Source organism: Cardiocondyla obscurior, linkage group LG03, assembly GCF_019399895.1.
Source record: "Cardiocondyla obscurior isolate alpha-2009 linkage group LG03, Cobs3.1, whole genome shotgun sequence".
Lineage (NCBI taxonomy): Eukaryota > Metazoa > Arthropoda > Insecta > Hymenoptera > Formicidae > Cardiocondyla > Cardiocondyla obscurior.
Window position 1 is genome coordinate 9,794,100 of NC_091866.1, and position 23,379 is coordinate 9,817,478.

The 23,379-nt window shown below is 43.6% G+C and overlaps 1 protein-coding gene across 1 annotated transcript in view; it reads right to left on the minus strand.

Moving 5' to 3' along the window:
- Positions 1–2,407: 2,407 nt before the first annotated feature.
- LOC139101404 (beta-1,4-glucuronyltransferase 1) overlaps positions 2,408–23,379 on the minus strand; it is a 29,829-nt gene continuing 8,857 nt past the window's right edge. The window contains exons 2-4 of the mRNA XM_070654527.1: positions 17,280–18,250; positions 16,687–16,867; positions 2,408–4,663 (exon numbers count right to left, since the gene is read on the minus strand). Of these exons, the coding sequence (XP_070510628.1) occupies positions 4,457–4,663; positions 16,687–16,867; positions 17,280–18,250 (1,359 nt within the window). The 3' untranslated portion in view covers positions 2,408–4,456. The remainder of the gene's footprint in view (positions 4,664–16,686; positions 16,868–17,279; positions 18,251–23,379) is intronic.

Here is a 23,379-nt window from a genome sequence, read left to right on the forward strand (position 1 = left end):
ACTGACGTAGAACTAGCTAAATAGCCGCCAACGTGTAGAAAATTAAGCCATTCTCGAAAACGAGTCGGCGGTATGAAAACCGTAAGGGGCTGTCGCTTCTTAAGTAAAACTATTATATAGTCTAACTAAGCTGTTATAATATAAAAAAAAAAAAAGAGAGAGAAAAAGAAACTAGCGGAGAAGAAAACATTTTAAATGCCAGACGCAAATTATTACGTAAAAATATGTACATTTATATACGTATCCACGTTAGGTTTGAAATAATAAAAAAAGTTCTCAACTTGGAGATGAAATAAACATTTGTCTCAAGACCGACATGTGTTAAGAAATTAAACAGTTCTCGAATGAAGTCGGCACCGTAAAAATTACAAGAGAATTGTCGTTGTAAATGAAACTATTATTACTCTGTTTAACTAAGCCGTTGTAGCGGACGAGGGTTCGGCCGTAAATATATAAAACAATTCTATTTAGACTAATTAAAAGTTTATTTGAATAAAATATACACGCGGGTATCGCCGTGTAGAATTAAAGTCTCGTTTCAGCAGCGTGATGCGAATAACGTAATCCAGGCGATACGCGGTATTTTCTCCTTTTTCCCGTTTCGTTTATTGCAACCGACGATATATCCCGTCTCCTCGTCAGCCGGGCTGAATATTCTCTTCAAATTCTAATCACCATGATCACCATTATGCAATTAGAGATGCGCTCCTATGTTCTTATGATTATTAATGAGCGTATACCCGTATATACGGTGTTGAATATACAACGAGAGCTTTAACATTTGCGCCGGAATATATTACACTTAAACCATAGTGCGCGACGCGTGCTCTTTCAAGAAATTCGTTCCAGGATTAACGATACACACAAGTGCCGAGGTATACGCCGGGGATATGTACGTTGATAGCGTGGCGCGTGTGGCGTAGTAGAATCTTCTTCCCTGCGTTCGACGCGCTGCGAAGTAAGTAAATCCGCAATTTTTTTTTTTCGCTTCCCTCGTTTTAAAGGACTTCCGCTCTCTCGCGCGCGCGTAATCCTTTGCAACGGCGAGAATAGCGCGTCCGTACGGTAGTCCAACAAGGAGCGATAACGACGATAACAGCGACGGCGACGACGACGTCTACGACTACGGCTATGGATTCTTCCGCGCATCCTTCCCGATCTTCCATAACGAGATACGATAGTCGTAAACAAACTTTACTAAACCAAAACGATCGTAGGGAGAGCCGGGAAAATGGTTTATACCTCGGGTTTAAACGTTAAGTTACGTCACCGAGTGCATAGACGTTTACAAGATTCACGACTACGAAACTCTTATCGTGTATTTTTTTTTTTTTTCTTTTACGCGTGGAAAAAAAAATTTCCGGGGAAAAAAAGATTTTGATACGTGATAGCTTTTCTCTCGTCAAAATAGTCTATGAATAGATTACAGAAATCGAGATAAGTTATTCTTTACAAATTTCAAATCATATGCATGTTTGTCCAAATCGGGACGTGAAAATAAATTCAGTAAGGTTTAAGTATTTATTTGCAAAAAAAAAAAAAAAAAGAAAAAACGGAGTTATAATTTTCAAGTTGAAAGATATCAGTAACGAAGAATTCTTAGAAAATAAAACTTTAACTTGCAGTGAATTTTAACTCAGGTATTTTCTCTCTCTCTCTCTTTTTTCTTCTCTTCCTTTAATATTAAAATTTTTAGAGAGACGCAATCAATATTGACTTTTCTTCGTATTTTTATTAAAAAAAGGAAAAAAAAAATCGACTCCAGATTCGAGGAATCGAAAAATCTATCCTGAAATAGATCCGCGCATTTTTACAGTTTCCTACGTATTCAATGCACGTGTTCTCGATATCTCTTCACGGCATACTCGAAAGTCTCGTGCACTCGAAGCCGACACCTATGACACGCGATGCAACCGCGGTAACACGATAAAACGTATCTACGCGCCGCAACCTGGCGCCATAGAGCCGCGTCGGAATGTGTCCTGAAACCACCGGATCGTTAGCATTTTCATCCAACACACTCGGTGAAGTTTCACCATATATAGATACTTTTTATTGTCGGCCATTGTATCCGCGATTCGAGTTAACTGCCGAACGTTCACGGGATTGTTCCAGATAACCGTGAAAAAAAAAAATAAAAAAATAAAAAAATACCGACACGCTCTAGCTCGCAAAGCGCAATAGCGCCATACTTAATCGGATTATTTGCGTAGCTCTCGGAATTTAGGGAATTGACGGGGTAGTCAAGTGTTATCTTATAGAGCAATACCGCATAATACGAGAGCGATACCATTATCTTCTGGCTATTATACATTGTTGCGTGACAAGCGAGATTTCGCATTTATCACTTTGCACGTTTTATTTTTTAATGAATCGTCCGTAAGCATTAAAAAAAAAGGAAACGATGTAGACTTTAATATTTTATTATTTTACAACACCACCTATAAGTTACATTTTATACATCTATCAGTAAAAACATTACAATATAAAGTTGACTCTGTGCCTTAAACTAAACGTTGACATTTCAACTTTTAACTGACATCGGTAGTAGTTTCATTTTGTGGTTTTTAAAATTTAGAATTAATTGAAAAAGTTTTATATTTTTAAGAACGTTATTTTATCTATATTTATATAAATTATACTTATACATGTATCCTCTTCATTACGTGTTTTTTTATTTTTCTTTCTTAAGTCTACATAATGAATTAAAATTGGATTCAAGTTCAATTAAGTTGTTATTAAAATAAATTTATATAATCGTCTAAAAGTTACGCCATGTCAGTTAAAAGAATGAATCGGTGCGTATTATCTAAGGGTCAATCGGGTGAAACGTTAACGGTGATATTTATTGAGCAATCGTTGTCGCTGTTGAGCTTACGCAACGCGCGAGCGAAAGAGAACCATCATTCGCGCATACGTGCCTGCAAATCTCGTGACGTCCCGTCCAACATAATTAATCTTGTAAGTTCGTAACGCAAAGCAAACGTTGGCGATATTAATGTAAAAACGTAACGCGCATTTGCCAAGCGAACTTGATTATATTGCTAAATGAAACGCACGCGTGTTACGCCTGAGGACTTCACGCGATTATCGTCAATGTTTTCGCTCGTAAGACGTGATCTTTTCGATGACGCAAAATTACTTTCCATTTACTCGTGCTCGCCACCCTCCACTCGATCAAACTCTATTTCGCGTTACTTATAAATTATTTAATTAGCGACTACGCGATACAACGATCACAAAAATACTTAATCTTAAATCGTATTTTAAATGAAAATTCGGTCGATGAAATTACCCTTTTAAATTTTTTATTGTCTATTTTTATCCTACCTTTTTTTTTTTTACTTTTAAGTTTTACTTATAAAGTTTTCTAAGTTGCAAAATGTCGCGAATAAAAAGACCGTTGGTGCCGTTTATTCGTTAAGAAAAAAAAGGAAAAAAAAAAAAAAAGTTAACCTGTTTATTAGTTGGACAGTTAAAGAATCCGTCGATTAAAGGAATTGCGACTCGAAGCACCTCGCGCATAAATTTCCATTCGCGTCCTCGATACAAAATCTGAGGCGATGTGCCACGGCGGCAGTTTATGCCATTTGTTTGTTTTACGTACGCCACGTCGTAGCAGCGTCAAACGGAGTATCGATTTTGGATTTAAACGCCACCCTCTTAAGCCCCCAGACAGCTAACGAGGTACGCTCACTTAAGATCCCCTGCCCTCGTTTTCCCGCTCGTCGTGCGCGAGTACGTGCCGCGAAACTCACGACGAGATATTTATTCCGCGATCCCGCATGGCGGGTCTCTGATGACTTTGGGTCGTGAGTGGAAGTAACAAGAGCTTTCGCGGTTGATTCCGACTAGCGGATTCGCTGAACCGGAAGGTTCGATAAGTAGCGCAAATCCGCCGATCGCGGTTACCCGATCTAGCATCTGTTCTCTCGAGCATACTGAAACGCCCCCGTCGTTGCACTTAATACGGTTTCGCTATTGTTCCCCGCTCCGAAAGATTAAGATCGATCATCCTTCGTCGAAGATTTCTGTCCGATCTGCGTGGACGTAGTTTTAGAATATACGAATGTATAAATATCTATCTTCACGCTGCACGCGAACGCGTAGAATATAATACGTGGTAAATATCAATGAATAAAAAAGCGCTTCCACAAGTCGGGTTTAATTAAAATTAAAGTTGAGTAAAAAAAATTATAAGAATCTATACGATTCATCTTGATTAAGAATATTAATAGGTAGATGGAGAAAAGGAAACACACGTTGTACGGGCGAATTCTTCGTTGACTCGTTCAATCATGCGAATTATTTCGATATCTATTAACTAAAATTACGCGGTGAGCACTGACGGTAGTCAGAGGCCTAATTCTAATTATGGTTTCTCGATGTTGAGCCTAAGGACGAACGTAGATGACGGAGAAGTCTCGAGTTAATGAGACCCTCGGTGAGCCTTTCGTCAGTTAGCATTTTTCATCATTTTTAACGGATCTCGCATGTAACGAGCGAACACTTCCTTTTTAAACGTCTCGAATTGCTTCCTGTTGGCACTGTTTTGACGCTCGCGCCACGCGGGCCTGGTCTTCCTGGTCTGCAGTCCCCAGTGGCCCGTAAATACCGGTGATAGCACCTTGAACTGATAACCCGTCACGTACATCTCGTAAACCTGAAAGAAAAACGAGCGGCTGGCGTTACACGAGACAAATTTACCGCCTGAAATAAAATTAACGTTGAAAATTGAAATATATCGTCCGGAACGCGGTTTAATCGATCATCCTCGTTCCCGCGTTTAAATATTAGTTGACTTAATTGAGCCACTGAGAACCAAAGTAGTAAAACTGAAATTTTTTTCCTTTTTCTCATTTGAAAAAAAAAAAGAATTATTTCCCGCTTGATTGAATGTAAAGCTTAAATTTTACAATAAACGAAAGTTTCGCTCGGTGAAATTTGCGAAAAGAAATATTAAAAAGATTCATGCTGGCTAAAGTAAACGACAGCGGGCACTTCGTACGATCCTAAGTTACACAAGCTTTGATTCACAGCGGTTTAATTTATCGGTCGTTCAGTTACAAAAGCGTCTCGGCCGAAAGCAACGTTCGGAAGCAAGAATTCGTCATGCGGCTGTAGAATTGCGAGGCGTTGCGGCGGCGGCGGTCGGGATTCGTTCGGCAATCCAGCTTCTCGCGGCACGGGAGACCCGCGCGCGTCCCGGGCGCAGCCACGCAACGCGGTGGAATTCTGCGTCGATCTGCGGTAACTGCGGGCGGACGAGACGAACGGCGGAAACGAGTGCGCCCCCGGATTCTTTACGAGCTACGCTTCGAGCTCCGGTGCCGAGGGTGTTTCTGGGGTTCGAAACTCCGACGGGCGGAGATTCCGCCGCATCGCGACGTAATAAACGCGAGCGTCTACGTAAGCCGCCGGTGCACCTGGCGCATCTGCGTGCAGCGTGCATGTGTGCGAAACGGGCGACATGCATGCCCGTCATTCCTGCGGAATACAGCCGGGTCTGAGGGAATGACGTTAGGTCGGCGCAAACGACAATCTTAATACGAGCACGTGTCGCAATGCGCCTCACCCGTGAATACGTGCGAGAATACCCGAGTGATATATCCGTATTGTCTTTTATAAGGGGTGCTCGATAATAGAAGCACGTCTGATGAACGAGGTATTATTACCTGTCAGAGACCGAGATGACTTTCCTTTATTCAAACTATCGATTCGCCGCGCGAGAAACGCAGTCGCGAATATATAAAATCGCTTTGTCTCGTGATTAAATTTACGCGAACTTAAATATCGTTCGTCGCGACTTTTGGAAAAGTCTACTATTAAAGGTTCATTAAAGTTTTCCAAAAATAAGAAAAAGATTGACGCGAGATATGTTATTAAAAGGAAATTATTTATTTCAATTATTTAATAAAGCAGTGATTTATACAATATAAAGATCGCACTGCGAATGCCGTGGCGCGCGTATAAAGTCGCAATAGAAACTTTAGCACTGGACGGATACGGTATGTCGAGACTTGTTTCGTCCAAATAGATCTTTACGACGTATCGGGCACCGGCGAACGTATTTCCGAATATGATGTCGCGAGATTTCCGGATGGGCTGCGAGCCTCGCGCCAACTTTCGTATGTGTGTCCCATTTCGGCGGAAGTGGCTTTCAGTGCCGTTGATATTCGTCCGGATGGTGACATCTTCGCGGGAAGCCCCCGTGTTTCCGACGGCATAAGCAACGCGACAGTAGAGAGAAAAGCAAACGGCGTCGTAATCTCGCCTCCTCGGTTTGCCATCCGGGACAAGCCAGACAGACCTAACGGACGAGATCCGGTCCGCCCGGTCTCCTCCGGTCTGAATGCGTCTTCTCGTGAATAATCGCACATATAACGGTGCACGGCGAACATGTCTGTGTTACGTATACGTCCGTGCGTGCGTTCGACTGAGATGCATCCTAGTCGGAAGCGATTGACCTCGTATCGAATGACCCTTCTCCGCCTCCCCATTTAACGCGCAACGACGCATCCCGCGATCGAAAGCTAGCCAAATAGGTATCACATAGCTCTTATAACGTACCTTCTTGTTTTACTTTGATATTACTACAAAGCAATAAATTGTAATTATTTAAAAAATTCTTTTTTACAAAATTTACTTTTTACTCAATAATTTTACAGTTTCTTTTTTTTTTCTTTTTTTTTTAACATATAAAGATAATGATAATAATAGAAGAAAAATATACGAAAACGTTGAACGTATCAGTCACTTATTACGAGCAAGACCATCGATCAAAATGTATCGCGTTCGAAGGGACAGAACGTAAACGCGGACTTAGCGCGTCAAATCTTCAACGCGGCGTTAACTAAATGATAGGTCAAAATTAGAACGCATCGAGCGAATGACAAATAATGATATTAATTATCGAATAAGGCGAGCGGGCGCATTGTTAGGTAATGCGACGAAGCAGTAACCCGTGTGGGAATAGCGATGCGCGCGGAATACATCGGTGGATGAAATTGATAGACAGAATCTAATCTGCCGCGTTCTAGATCTTGGGAGACGTGGCCCCGTGAATAATTATACGTAACGACGGCGCGACATGCGTGTGACAGGCGCCGCGACGCCCCGGGATTGTCTCTGCAGTACGTGTCGCAATGGATGCACACAATTCGTCACGTTGCTACAGTGCTGACACTGCCAAAACATATACGCCGCGATCGGTGGGACTACCGGGCTCTCATTTATAACCCGCATCGATTTCCTTCCTCGGGACGCGCAAGTCCGGTCCCGGGCACAATTGCCACGAGAGAACATCTGACATGATACAGCGCAAACCCGAGAAGGGTTGACCGGCCCATTCGTGTAGCGTAACGAAACCGCACGTAATGAAAATCGAAATTGTACCGTACGTAATTATCTGAAGCATTTCAAATGATTAACATTGAATGAGAAGTTTTTTATTTTTTTTTTTATTTCGACTATTACGCCGATTAATTTTTTTTATAGTTATAACGTACATGATTAAAATAACGTTTCTTTTTTTTTTTTTAAAGTAGTGCGTTTAAAGGTGGAAATATCGCCGAGATAGTATAATAATAGCGGGACGAAAGGTGTCGAATAAAAACGTAATTACGCCGTCGCGTATTAAAAACACGCGATCCGAATGAGAAATGATATAAGTCTGATCCGTGATGGTTTCAACGCGACGTGCATAACATTCCCGCATGAATTATACGACTAACAAGCTAGCGCAGCGAGCGCGGCACGGACACCGCTGCATAATTATCCGTCTTAATTGGACAGATAATAAATTCCTTTCAGTTTCGCGCGCAGATCACATTCTTGCGGAGGCGGCTAAAGTGCACATCTCGGGCGCAAGCTCGAGAGTTGCGGAGAGAGGACGGCCAACTGTTTGTCGAGGGTTTCCTGGGGAACAGATTGCATTAAACAACACGGGCGGGCTGACGTATCTTCTTAATTAACAAACCCCGCGGCCTCACATTCGTTACAGAGTCGCAGGCGTAATGATGTTTGCTGAACTTATGCGCGCGGCCCTGATACCACTCGCGAATGCACACCGCAGCGCGCCGTTGCGCGCGTTCCGCACCTTGTTTGCACGCGAAACTTTCGTCATCGCGACGATTATTGGATAATGCATGTGTACAACGGCCACCGCGCGGCATTAACGGCCGACAGTGCGCGATGCGCGACGACGTTAGCCACAATGCGAATAGCGGAGGAAACGCGTGTCCGACGTGCATTCCCGTGAAACTTGCTCTCTCCTGGAATTTCGCGAGGCCCTCCGCGCGCGCGGCATCGACGTACCGCCGCCTCCCGGTAGCCGAGCGGAAAATATTCCGCGGCCGCGCGCGATAACGCATAATACACGTCAAAGCTTCCCGCGAGGATGCGAAAACTCGGCGCGGCTCAGGCGGCGCGGTCGAAACTTTTCCGCGGCGGAATGAACAATTTACGGAACTCGACGCACGATCTCTCTTCCGGCGCGGCTCAAAGGACTCAAAGGGCGGCCGCGATGGTACCGTATGTGCGTAAAAAATAAATAGCGAGAGTACACGGGAGGCAGGGAAGAAAGTATTACGCAAGAGGCACGGAAAATGTAATCTGCATAAATCTATCTTCTGCTTTGTACGTTGCGTAATAGCCCTTTTAACAAGAAGCGTTCAAGGCTTTCTTCCGAAATATTCATTAATAATTATAAAAAAAAAAAAAGAAATTTAACAATTACTTTTTTATTGCAGTTAAAGATAAATAAAAATTTCTAGGTTTATAATAATTTTCCTTGTTAATGTAAAAAAAAAAAAAAATAACGGTGTACGCGTACAAGAGAGGGAAAGGAAAACAAGAGCGAATAGCGCACGCGAATAATAAGCCGCCAAAAAGCTACTGCTAAATGTTTGCCGATGGCAAGCATGAAAATTTTAGAAAACGAGATACATGTTCTATAACAATGGTCACAAAATAAAAGCTGTTTGGTTTTTTCTCGTCTACATATATGTATAACGTTTTAACGATACGGAGAAATTTGTATTTTTAAGACCGGAGATACATCGTTCATTTATCGCTTTAATGGAAGATAAAGCAATCTCGTATGCAACTTCGAATGATAACACGGAATATTGCAGTGGGTCACTGACGCAGCGCGGTTTGTATTTGCGTTAATCACGAGTGTGCGTTTCCGCGTATGCATCTGCATAGCACGTCAGATAATCGGACCACATAGTTGTAAGTACGTGCGATTGCATACAGAGAACACATTACCGCTATTATATTTCACAATCGCGATGAATAAAATATGAACGCTCGCATCTAAATGACACGTATGTATTTTTGAGATATTCTTATTTTAGATACATAGAAACGTTCTCATTTCGCCAGAGGGGGGAAATTCCGCACCCGGCAGAAACGTCGTTAATAGTAATAGAACAGAAAACAAGGTAAAAATACCAAATGCCGCGAATCGGGTGGGAATATATTACACACTTAATCCTTGATACCACTATCGAAGAATTGTTTAGCGCAGTTTAATTAAAAAAACGAGCGAACAAAGCGTATAGTTCAAAATTGGCGGAAACGTGAGCGCGCGGCGGTACACCTCGTCCTCTCGCAAAAATGGAATTGCATGTCGCGCGGACGACAAGCTTACGGTTCCTGGTACCTAGGGGAAATGCGCTCGGGTTAATTTCACGCTTCGGTATCGAATGGACAGTGTCACTATCATCGCTACGGACCATTACGATCCTGACATCGCACTGACAGTTCGCGCTCTTTATTTCATTCCATCGTCACGGCAGCTCCTGTTCGATTTCGCTCGAAAGGGTCGCTGCCGGGTGACGTTCTACGCAGCGTTACGTGTGTAATATCCAACATATTTGATTACCGCTATTTCTCTCTTTCTCTCAAATTCGTTAATCGAAATAGATCGCCGATATTAGACAGTTTAGGCAAGCCTCATAAAGATTGAGGTCGAATTAAATTGCTTGGAAAAAAAAAAAAAAAAAATTAGTACTACACGTTTTCACCGCGCGACACTGGGTGTCATGTCTTTCCGCGATAAGAAAGTGACGGGAGCATGTCGTATTCCCGTTCCTGTATCTTCCACGCTTCATTAAGGTCTCGTTAAGACTTCCGGAAAATACGTGACTTGATATGTAAATGGTACGTGCTGTACGTAATTCGAATGGCTCTTCGGTACGATCAAAGTATTAAGTTTGGATTAGTTTGCCTGCGCATTGCCGCGCACAATGCATTACGTGTCACAACCTACGCAACGGAATGCATACCGCGTCATGCATCTCGCAAATTAGAAGTGACGTAATTACCGTTGTTGTTATTTGACTAAAATCAGCGCCAGCGCGCGCCGCGCGACTCAATCCTCATCGTTTGCGGAAGGATCTCGTGGCATCCCGATGCTCGAAATTCAAAGACAGAGTGTCCCTTTGATATTCAAGAACCCCCGCCATAGCTCGCTGCGAATTCCTTACGTACCGACGTGTTTCGGGTGGTTCAGCGAAATCATTGCGTACCAACGGTTTGCCTTTGTTGACGCAATCTCATCGGGGCAGGTTTCTCTAGTACGCGTAAACCGCAACAGCTCTCTTCAATTTAGTCATCCGTTTGTCCGCGAGATTCCGTTCCGCGGAACAATCTTCAGTATGCCGTTTTAAAATATCTAACTTCTAAGTCCACTTCAATTAACGTGATTCGGACAACGCGCGCTTTTATTGCATCCGCGTACGTGAAATTATTTTTAACGCCGTTGAATTTTTCGTATATTTTTTTTAATAATTTAATTCCCTAAAAATTATACCGCACCGCAAATATTGGCGAACGATCAGGGGGAAAAACCGTATTCAGCGATATAAATTTAAATCCACTCAAATGGCTTATTACAGTTAATCAGATATGCCACTGTTTAATTTATAATTATTACGCTTCTTCCATAAATTCCCTTTATCGAGTCCTCTCGCTCGATTTAGATGTGACGCCAATATAATACCATGGCAACTTCGACAGCTCGACAGTCGGATATCCCATATTTCTGCGACGGTACATCCGTAGCCGCGATTCGAAATGCTGAATAATATCCGTCGCAAAATGGTAAAGCCGCGAGTGGCACTTTTCGGATAACGTCGGATCTCTCTTCGCGCCCAGAAACGTGTGTGTTTCGTTCGGGTCGGGTCCGCCGCAAAGGAGTGACACGCATTAAAATGAAGACGTGCCGGTGCATGTCGGCATAAAGCAGAGGCGGGCGGCGAGTAAACAGGGTCGTATAATTTTTCCAAATGGCATCGCCGAGTAATATGCCGGCTACGCGGCAGTAAGCCGCGAGCTAAATCTGATAATTGAGTTTTATGCCATCGCACGTCGACGTAAATTCCCGCGAATACGGCGTGCCCCGTCGACGTCGCGCGGCGCCTCCACTTATCTTCTCAGCATTAAGGGGGTCGCCGCCGGTGTGCAGCCTCGGTATAGAATTAAAACGAGAAAGGAGGCGAAAGAAAACCGCGAGCGCACCTCGCCGTTTATTTCGACACTCGAGCGGAGTCGCGAATTGAAGGCTGGTTAGAATTGAGATAAATTCGGAGAATTTCACCGCTACTTTCCCACGATAATTGAAACTGAAAATATTTTCGCGGCGTGGAAGCGCGTTGTTAAAAAGGATTAGTTGAAAATTGCGCCGTCCATTTTCAGTTTGGTATCAGGAACAACTCTCCGGGTGCACGAAGTTCGCGCGATACGGTTAAACCCCCTCGATCGATCCTCGCGGACGAGGGAGAGAACTTGCATTATCCTGCGAGACACTTAAATTGCCGCTTGTTACACGGTGCCTGCGAGAGCCGCGAGCCATTGATCTTCCACGAGAGAATTAGCCGCTAAATTACGGACACCCCTTTGGATCGAATTGGATCGTTGACTACCGACGTGCCGCGCGGAATACCCGAACGGCCTAATTGAAAATCACTTTCACCCCAATTCAATTATGATAAAATGGTTAGCGGAAAAAGATCGCGCTGCGGAGATGCGTAGAAGTAATTAAACGCATAGAGGCATTAAAATAACAGCGGCGCAGACGCATTCATATATTCGGCGGCCGAGTAAGATTTTTGTTGCTCCATTATCGAATTTGCATTATGAAATGCAACCACCGCGCTATATGGCGTTTGATATATGCGCTGATAATTTGAATTCGCAGGTTAATTTGCCCGGCACTTTGCTGGAAAATGTAAATTTAAATACGCGTAATGTGAAATAAAATAAAATTTACTTATTCAGCATCGTTTAATCCCGTATTAAATATCTATTTACGAAATGCGGCCGGATCATATCTGACGCAAAAGAGCGTTACGTCAAAAATTAGCAGCGCGCGCCATCGGGCGAATTAAGCTGAAATAAATTATGTCGAAAGCCGGATCAAGCATTAACGAATCGCATGCAAAATAATTCGTCAACGCGCGTCACATAATTCTGTAAATACGCTGATCATTTTAATCAGCGGGAAAAATCAGGCAGCGCGAGCCGGCGCGCAGAGCCAGCCGGGCGCTTGAAATAATACTCGTTCCTCTCCGCGAATCCAATTCCGTTTTGCAAAAAAATTAGATCCGATTTCGTTTTATTCGCATTTTCTTTTTTTTTTTTTTTTTTTTTTTTTTGTATTTCCCTTATTCGCACTTTTACATTCGCAGCACGCGAGTTCCGACCTATCCCGCGGCCCGATTTCCGGCGGATCGCGAACTATCGCGAGAGAGTCGCCTCGTCCACTCGCAACTGGTTCAGGCAATCGTGGATCGTTCTATTCGTGCCGGTCCGCCTTTGATTTACGACCCTGCGCCGACGGAATCGCTCAATCACCGCGGAATGACTGCTACGTTGAAACGTCTAGAACGAACTATCTCGTTTCCGACTTGATCGTAGTGATCTGCGAGATGTTCGCGTGCGCCACTTCGATGTCGCTTCCCCCGCGACGGTGACACAGCTTATCACGCTCGTATCAACGTCCCCCGCGCTGGACGTATTGCTATTACTATAAATACATTATAAATTAAACCGCCGCGCAAATGCACGATAGATTGAGAAATAAAACGTCAAGTAACAAAAGAAAATTGATGCCATATTTTATTTATAGAACGAAATAATATTATTTCACAAAACCGCACTATACGCTGGAATATTTAATATTCTTTCCTAATATAAATTGACATTCTTTTTCCTTTCATTATATTAATAATTCGATATCAATGAATGTATCCTGTACTCGCGATATAGAATATTTATAATGTCAATATTCGATATTGTAATCGATATATTATTTTACGGATACCCTTCCATCTACGAAATTATTGTTGCCAATTTTTTTCCCCCCCTTCGAAATACTGATTTTACCGCGGTAGTAATTTTTCTTTTATACATGATTTTCGAGCAAATTAAAAAAATAAAAATAATAAAAATACAGCCTAATTAGACAGCCGGAATCGAAATTCCAAATGTACGACCGTTCGAAATGCATCGCGAAGCGCGCTCGCGTTTTCCGATGACTTTTATTTCTGTTCTCTACACTTCAACGCCTTCCACGCCAGGCTTATCTCGCTTATCGCGGTACGCCAGCCCCGGGTGCCGGAATCAATCCGATAACGGCGGTCTGATGAGATATCAAGCCGGGGCGGTTCGTGCCGGCGCGATCGGCGCGCACGATAAACACGACAATAAAGAATCCCGCCAGGTCCGACTACGTTGGCGTGTCGAATCGACGATGACAGAATCGATCGCCGATGTAGAGTCGCGAACGAATCGGGTGAGCAACGCGTGCCGTACATCGTCGGGGGCCAAATCCTTTATATTGGCCACGTCGACAATCGCCGGTGCATCGACGGGTAATTGAAGGTTGTACGAGGGGAAGGAACGGAGGGGTGCGTTAAGCCCGCTCGTGGTCGGACAAAGGCTACGCGGGGGCCGGCACGGAGAATTAACGAATCGATCGGCAATTAACATGCTCATTTTACCGGGCAATCGAGGCGAGTCGGGAAACCGGCGTAATTGCGTCGTAATTATGGCGCATACCGCATTGTCCTCGCGCATTGTATACGTAAATAGCCGAAGATTAATTAACGTAAAATAAAATCGGGTCGGCGACGACGAGATCTCACGAGCGCGCATCCGTACGGCCAAGTATAATGGGCAGGAAGAGGCATCGATTTCCAGATACGATATCAAATAGAATCTGGGAGAGTTAATCACATTTTGACGGCAGGAAATATAACATTCAGAAACCGAGCTTTTCATAGGTAAATTAAATACATTTTTTAAAATCTACCCGTGTAAAGACCCCTCTTGTGTTGAAAATGAAAGAGAATAGCGGGGAACAAGGAGAATTTTAAAAGCTCGACTGAAGAATGAGGTCAGGCGCTGCGTTCTTGAAAGAACGAGGGTAAATGAGCTTGAGCATTGCGTGCGGAATTAAATCTTCGACGAAGCACTAGCTAAAGGGATAGTTAAGAAAGAGTAAACGAGCGATACCATTTTTTTTTTTTTTTTTTTTTTGTAAATATACATATAATTATCGATCTGAACAGACTAAAAAAAAGTTAAAAAATATCCTTCGCGGCGAATGACGCTAACTATTTTATCCGGAAGAAGAAAAGAATCTGCGACTCTCGTGGATCATGAAATTTCCTTGCGAAATACAGTTGTGCCGATATCATATATACGTAGATTTTACGCCTGTTTTATTGCCGTCGCGTGTACTTCGCGTGTTCGTTTTACGAATTGCAGCTGTGCACGTTCGTCGCGCTCGGATTTTTGCCGCGCGATGGAATTTCGTTATATCCGCCGTAGAGTCGGAAGCAGTCCCGCCGTACTTTCTTGTCAAAACAATGCGGGATCCGCATGCCACGAAAGAACATTTATACGTTCAGAAAAATACAATGCTCCGTATATGGACTGGAAGCGGCAAGGTCCTCGTGTTCGTTTTGTGCTTTTCGACACAAATAACATTCTAAAGATCACTGCAATTTTTAGCCAATATTTTTTTCTCTTGCACCCGTTTAAATAATTCAACTGTTTAAATAAATGAGAGAAAAAAAACTTGTGATTTGAGAAAGAATATTTCTATTAATTCGGTGCAATAAATATAACGGCGTCTTAATGATAAAGTTAGTTAAAACTTTTCAGTTGCAGGCTGTAGAATCTAATTAATTTAGATACGTCAGTTTAGTGCTATTAACAGAAAAAAAAAAAACTGTATTTTGGAATTGATGTATAATTAATGCGCAATTTACAAAGTTAGAAAAAAAATTTTTTTTAGTTACAGATATATTATTGCTAGAGGGTGAAAACTTAGTCTGAGAAAAACAGCGTGCTTCTTTATTTAATTGACGCGTTAATTTTTTATTTCCACTTTTAAATTTTAGACTCGAGAAATTGATTTCACCCGCACCGAAATATCGAAGTTCTCGCGCGTAATTTGCCACGAGAGTTACATGATGAAATTTCCAAGTTCGGCATTATCGATCTAAGAAAATTTGCGAGTCTTCGTAATTCCCGCGAAAGATGACGCGCCTGAAAAGTGCATTAGCTAACCGAATTTGCGGTATGCGCGACGCCGTGACGATATGCGAGAACGTTCGATTACACCGGCCGGAGATGCATCGAGTTTAAATTGAATAATGTCCGTTCTACGAAACGAGCCTCCGTCGTCCGATAACGCCGCGGCAATGATAATATATAATTCAATTAATGTCCCGGCGCGGTGCGCCGCGCGACGGAATACATTCATTCTAGTTTGCTGCCCTCGATCCGTTTGATGCCCTTTTCAATTTTTCCTGACTCGCATCACGATCTCGCTAATACTCCCTCGCTGGCGCGCGCGCAACTTTATGGCCGCCCGCGTCTGCATCGATGAGTTTTCCCGCGGCACGGTTTGCCGCGTCGTCGGGCTAGCGAAATATCGTAATTCGACATACGTCCCTCCCTCTCATTTGGTGAAACGAAACGTGTGTACGCCGCTTTTACCGTTAATATCCCGAAATGTATCATCTTTTAGTGTAATTTATACCGACTATTTACAGAAGCGTAGAAACGTAGTAATGGCCGGTACATAGCTGCCGGATCCATTATCGCAATTTAGCCACTAATCTCATTAATTCCTCGAAAGGTATATTAATTTTCAATGTAATACTTTTCGTCTCTTCGAGCAAACCGGGCCGCGCGTTTGATAAAATACACGTTTGTATGCGATATACACGCAATTATTGTAGATATATTTGGATCTCAGTCATTTGCGTTCTTTATGAATCATTTTCACTTTTCCATAGGCAATATTGACGGCAATGTCGCCCTGTGGGAGTATATTTTTAATTCAAACAAATTCCGCGTTATTGCCGCTAATTGATTCGACATCTCATAAATAACAACCGTGAGCGTTGTTTTTCGAGCGGTGTGCGTTCATCGCGCTTATCTTTCGAGTATTTTCACGCATTAACGAAACGAATTGCGTTTGTGCGTCATCAACCCCATCGGGTAGAACGTAAACTTTCGTATTGTATCATTTTATGATACCTCGCGCTCGGTGGTGAAATTGCATTTTCGATTCCACACCACCGCTAACGTATTCGTCACGTGGATGGCGAGCGCAAGCTACTACTAGAAAGAAAAGCCACTATCTTAGGAAATATCGCATACCTGGGTATTCCTCGTATATCCGTATCCCATAAACCTCTCATCGTGAGGCGGTACGATATCCTTTGCCACGTAAAATGGCTCGTAAAGGAATTCGAAATTCGTCACGTCGTGACTAATGTAGACCTTACCCGTCCTTACATTTTCGTGATGTACATGGTTCGGTGATACATCTTGCAGCCACCTGAAAAAAAAAAAGAACCTTTAAACATTCAAACTTCATCGTTGAAACTATTTTATATTTTTACTTAACATTTTTGACGATATACATATACATATACATGATTTATTAAAAGAAATATACTTTACATACCGCAAAGTTGTCAAATTATTATTAACAAATTTGATTAAAATCGTATGAATAATACAATTTGTTATTAAAAAAAAAAAGAAAAAAAAAGAATTATAAATTTATGAAACGAATGTCATGTTGCCACTTAATCGATTTTAATCGGGTTAATTTTATTAAATTAATTTTAAACGACCAACGAGTGAATCAATTGATATCTCTAATTAGCACGAACATATAATTTCAAGATATTTGTAAAAAGTTAATGAGGCGTTAATTAACGTGCATAATACGAAGCGCGATTTACCTTGTAAAATTCGTGGCGAATTGATTATGTATGAATACTTTCTGGTGGAAGGGTCTGGCCAGGCCTTTCCTGGCGAGCCTGATCAGCTCGGTCTTGTTTTGAGGAAACCTGACGCGCGTGTCCAACTCGTACGTAGGTATTACGTAGGCGCACTTATCACAGTTGTCGTTTCTGAGGAACTCGTCGAGCACGGCCGTCAGATTGAAGCTCGGCACGATGTCGACGTCGGTTAGAAACACATAGTCCGTCTGACAGTTTTTACGCGCCAGGTTCCGCATGTGATTCTGCGGGTAGACGTTACGTATCCGCCAATTAGTTTGCTCGCTGGGCACGCGGGCCATGAGCTCGTTGAGGGTGGCCTCCGGTTTGGCACAATCGACTACGTCCGGCGGTTCGAAGGCTCGCGGCTGCTTCTTCGGCGTTCGCGCCTTCGGCGTCGCCAGGGAAAAGATCACCCTCTCTCTGATGGACTCGTAGCACTTTCTCAAGTACACCAGATAACGCTGCAATACCTCGAATTCTTCATCGCCGGCGGCGTAGAGCGCGACGGACATCGGTCCGGTCCAGTGCAGGGCGACCTGCACCAGCGAGTGCAGCTTTTCCACGGAGCTCTGAGTGGCCAGGCACACTCGATAAGTCTGCGAAAGCTCCGTAAATCTGCTGCCGACCAGCACCGAGTCGAACATCCGGAATATCCGGCGGGCGTCCCACCTACCGAGCTTAATGTCCAGCTTGAGACCGTTAGCGTCAGGTGACGCGGGCTGATAATCCTGTGTGATGCACTCCGACTGCTGTTCGTGCTTGACGAGGGTGCCAAGATTCCATTCGGTAACAGCGCTCACCTCCGCTTCCCGCGGGATCGCTTCCGGCGTGCAGGTCTCCGATTGCAGCAGCAAAAACGTCAGCAGCATGTTCGACAGCGCCAGGATGATCACGCTCGTCAAACTGAGATTCCATGGCCGGCATCCCAGCTAGAAGAAAGAAAAGGGGGAAAAACAAAGTGAACACGGGAGATTAAGTACCGTTCGTTTTGCGTCGCATATCAGGGTAAAGAGTTCGGATCTTAAATACAAAGTAATTTTTAATTAATAGTTAAACGGCGTGATAAATCAGTAATGTCGCATAGAAGAAAATTTAACTTTAAGGATACATTTTACGCTCTTTTCGCGTGTATTAATCGCATTAATTTCGATAATACAGCAATGGCATACATGAAGAATGAGTGGTAATATATGCGACGGGTAAGCTCTACTGCGAGAGACGTAAGCTATTGTCGAATTACCATTTTCGTGCTTCGAGAAAAAAAAAAAAAAAAAAAAAAAAAATAGGGACGAAGTCGCTGAAAACACGACACAGAAAATAATCGTGAGGCGAATATCGTGTGTCCTCGTCATAACGTGTTCGCGTTAAGACCGAGGAGTAGTTTCCTTCGCCGTGGCGCGTTTTATGTTCGTCATTTATTCTTCTAGAACCACGAGGCGCAATGTGTCGCCGACTAACGTGAATAATTTCATAGGGATACGTGAGCGGAATAAAACGGACCGTGGCGAGATCAGGCCGCTATATAACGACGAATCTTGCATTAATCCCCGACGGCGGACCAGCGTCACGAAAAAGATTTAAATAAAGCGAATCCCTCACGAAAACAGTTGGCGCGCATGTAAAATGAGTTATTTGTATTTATAGCAGATAATTTGCGTATGTAAAATATGTTTCTTCGCTCAAAGCAGGGCGGTACATTCTCGCGGAATAATTTAACTAAAAACTGACTTTACGAACCCTTTTAATTAGATACAAAATAAGAGGAAGAAGAAAAAAAAAGACAATTTTACATTTCGTTACATAGTTTTATTAGCTGCGACAAATTTAAATAAATAATTTTTATATAAATTAAACTGGTATACGAGGCTAAAGTAAACGGCAGGAAAGTACACCTGGCAAAATGCAGTCAAGCGTACGTGCATTGTTCTACACCATCTCTGAACATATCAAAACGTGTAATCGGATTATACCCTTCGCGCGTATTTGCGAGGGAAGTCAAGAAAGCCAAGCAAGGTGCGTTTAAACCGAGGATATTTCGCTCTCTTCTATAAATAGGGAGATTACTGTCGCACGCATTGGGGCAATTTCACTAAAACATGGCCGAAGTACAATTTCGGTTCAAAAATACAAGAGAAAATGTGCAATGTGCATTCGTGAAAATTTTTCTTTAATTTAAAAGCATTTCGAATCCAACGCAGGATAATGACAAGACCGTAAAGAACATACATGATTCGTTTTTATTTTCAAATGACAAATACATGGTAATACGAGCGTCGCTTCATAAGCGAAATTCCGGTAAAAACTATGGGAGCTTTTTGTTCGAAATACCTTATTGCGCGACGGATGTTTTAAGCGAAAAACTTACGATAACGTTGCAACGGGTGGCGTAGTTTTTAAACAAACTCATGGAAGTGGTACGGTCATCGGCGAAAGTGCCGAACTACCGAACAACTTACCGATAACAGTCTGTTGTGACTATCGAGTGCAGAGCGGGATCGCTTTATCGTCCTAATTATCGTGAATCTGCTATCTGACAGAACCCATTGCAAAAAAGTCGGTATCAGTTACAATATAACAAGATAACGGAGGCAACAACACAGAACGCTGAAAGCAATCAGAAAAAAATAATGGACGCGAGCGAAAAATATCTATATTTTTTTCTTTATTTTTTTTTTGTTTTAACAGAAGAGTAATCAAAATTATGAAACGATGAAGGTTCGAATTTTTATTTTTACAACACAATCGCACAACGGCAAACTGAATGTAACATCTTACCCAATCAGGTAGAAAAATGCAATCACCGTGTAACTCTCGTGGAACAGACTTCGACTTTTGCTTTTTCTCAGATCAGTGAAATCCCCAATATTTCGTTTTCAATTTGTCGCGGGTAATACAATACAAAAGAAAGTCCCGTCTTTTAAAATAATCTTAAAAGAACAATATAATTTTCTCCCTTAATATTATTTTAATATAAATTAATATAAACCGTTATTCGTATTTTTTTTTTTAATTCTACTTACAAATAATTTAAATACATTTTAACAAAACCTTGTTCCGCAACTAGTAAGGATTCCCGAAGTAAAGAGCGACGCTAAGACTTCGTGCGTATCAAGTTACTTGTCCCGGGGATGTCGAACGCTTAAGTACCGGCTACGTAAAAATCGCTAAACCGCGGGCAACCGCTCGACACGGGGAATTCACCCTTAATGCGCCTTGGGGGAACACTGTGTTGCATCGCGGGCGTAAACGTCGGTCGTAAGTCCCACCGCAGCAAGTTCCGAGGGTAAAGGCTTGGCCACGGTGGTACCTACTAACTGCGAGCCCCTACCGAAAATTATATACACACCGATAAGAAGTTCGCGTAGCAACCCTTCCTCGCGCTCCCTCCACCCAACGCTCGCCCACTTTCCATCTGGATGTTCAACCGGCGGAACTAACACCAGAGGTAAGATCTTCGCGCCCGAGGGATATAAATCATTCCCTTCACCTCCGTCCCCCTCCCTTTGCCCTTTTCCGGAACCCTTACCTTCCTGCATCGACCTGCGGCCTCGCCGACGGACAAACGTCGGGTATTTGGACGTGCGGTCGTCTTTCCGTAGAGCACCCGGGTGCGGGAGGTCTCGAGTGGAAATGCATCTTCTGGAGGAGCCTTGACCGACTTGGGGGGCGAAGCGGATATCGAATGCATTAGGGCGCGAAACGAGTCGCTCGCGTAATGCACTCTCTCGCGCGACGTTACGCTCGCTGTGAGCTGCAGCTTGTATGCGGAACGCATACCTATATATATACACGTATGACGCACGTATGCATACCGCAACGCATTACGTAGTTCCTCTCGCGGGACACGCTGTACTCGATGGATATAGCAAGCGCAAATGTTTGACGATTCGAAGGCGCATCCAGCGCGGTATGTCAACCCAACGCCGGCGGGAAACCAGCGGGAGCGACAACACTCCCGCGATATTCCGCGTGTTATCTCAGCGGGCAGGCGTAGAATTGCGAGTAAGAACGAAGTTCCGCCGTTTTCCCTCAGCCCTTTTACCTCGAGATTATAAGCTTATCTCGGCCGACACGTTTACACCTGACGTGGCAATTGAGTAAAATAGTTTCAATTTCCAGGCTCTCTCTCTCTCTCTCTCTCTCCTCCCCCCTCCCCTTTCCCGCTTATCGTTCTAATTTAAAATTACACACGCCGGTGAAATTAATCAGTTATAAACACCGCAATTGCAGAACTGAGAAAACAAAATGTTAGCACGAGAATTAATTGGTTAATGCCGTTGGCTCAATACCGGCGATCAGCTGCGTGTAGTTTTATTGTACTATCAAGCTTTCCGTTTGTAACGTGCCCACAAAGCAGAAACATACACAGTTGCGTTTGCTCAGCACCGTTTACCACGCGTTTTCACGAATGATGTTTGAAAGCGACAGCATTAGGTACACGCAACCCCTAGACGGCCCCATCGCTGCCGGGGTGGGAAAAAAAAAAAAAATATGAAAAAATGCTCGATGGAATTGTTCGGCAATGACGACGGCGGACCGAACCTCGCGATTCCAGCGTACCTACCATATTTTTCTTAGTGCGCGCCGAGAAAGACTGCCATTACACACCGCGGCGGTACGTAAACCAGCCAACTTCGTCATAACTATTTTCTTATAATTTGTTCGGCAAACGCGATTTTTCCACCATCATGTTTTCGTTCCATTTCGCCGCCTGTCGCGTCATTATAGCGAAAAAAAGTGCGAACGAGCACCTCAATGGCGCAATCATCTTTGTTTTGGCGTAAGGAAAAAACGTGAAGGCGAATGCTGCAACATGCGGGGGAAAAAACCTACGGAAATGCACAATGAAGTAAAAGTAAACTTGCGCTTTTGCCGGGACAACGTAATGCCGGTTAAATCCCTCGTTGAGACGTGTGTTTCAATCACCGTCACGTAAATTAATACACGAAGAAAAATACGGGACGATATATGGAATATCCCGAGTGTAAATTAAAATAGGATTTTTCATAAAAGTACCCTGTTTATAAAAGATTATTCTAATCTAGGAACAATTTATCTCACCGCGAAAGCCCTCCTCCCCCTCCCTCCCCCGTGTAAAGTTTAACAAAAACTAAATGCGGCGAGAAATAAGTAAACGCAAATTGAATACGTTGCCCGTCACGATTACCGCATTTTTTTCAATATTCACCGTACGAAGATAACTTTATCAAGACAGGCCACTGAAAACATTTTTCGCGCGCTGTCAGGGAACTTTTCCGGGGTATTCTTCCTCGTTGCGCGGACTCTTCGCTGCGAGCGTCGCTAACGTCCGCGAAAGGACGGAGAGCGTCGCCGTTGAGAAGAAACATCAGTTGCAGGTATTTTTACAACCCAGTGCGGAAACCCCCGAGTGCATCCGTGCACGCTGGTGTAAAACGCGAGAAAATTCCTGCCGTCGTCGACGTACGCCCGAGAGAACGGCCACCGTCCTGGCGTCCTCCGTGTCCACCGGGCGGATATATTAACTCGTCGTGACGTCGCGCGCGGCTTGCGGGTAAAGAGGGCCGGGAGACGTCCTACGTCGTGTTCACCTCCGCAAGGATGTTTGCATGCTATTACTGCCGGCAAATCCCTACGTCGCGCGCAGCGGACTCTCATTACAATTGCAAGAGAGGGCCGGCACTCTCGCGCTCGTCGCCGGGTAATATCAGAATGCATTGGGATGTGCATTCGGAAGTGTCTCGATTCCACGTTCTTCGAAAGAGGAACCGATTTCCTCGCCCCTCTGATCCCCTTTTATCTCGATGGTGCGCGGCCGCCGCATAAAGGGGGAGAAATTTAATATTTTCAAGCTCGGGGGAAGGAGCGATCTCTCTTCCTCTCGAAGTCCATTAAAGATGAACCGGCGTCGGTTGAAATCATGTACATAACCGGAGCGGTACGCGGTAGGTCTCTGCAGCGATTGATACTTAAAGATTGAGGCAGGAGTTTAATTAAGCCGGCAGAGTTTGCAGAAGAATATTTCGAATCAGCGTGAGATATTTATTACGCTTTGAGTTCGAGATACGATTTGGATAGT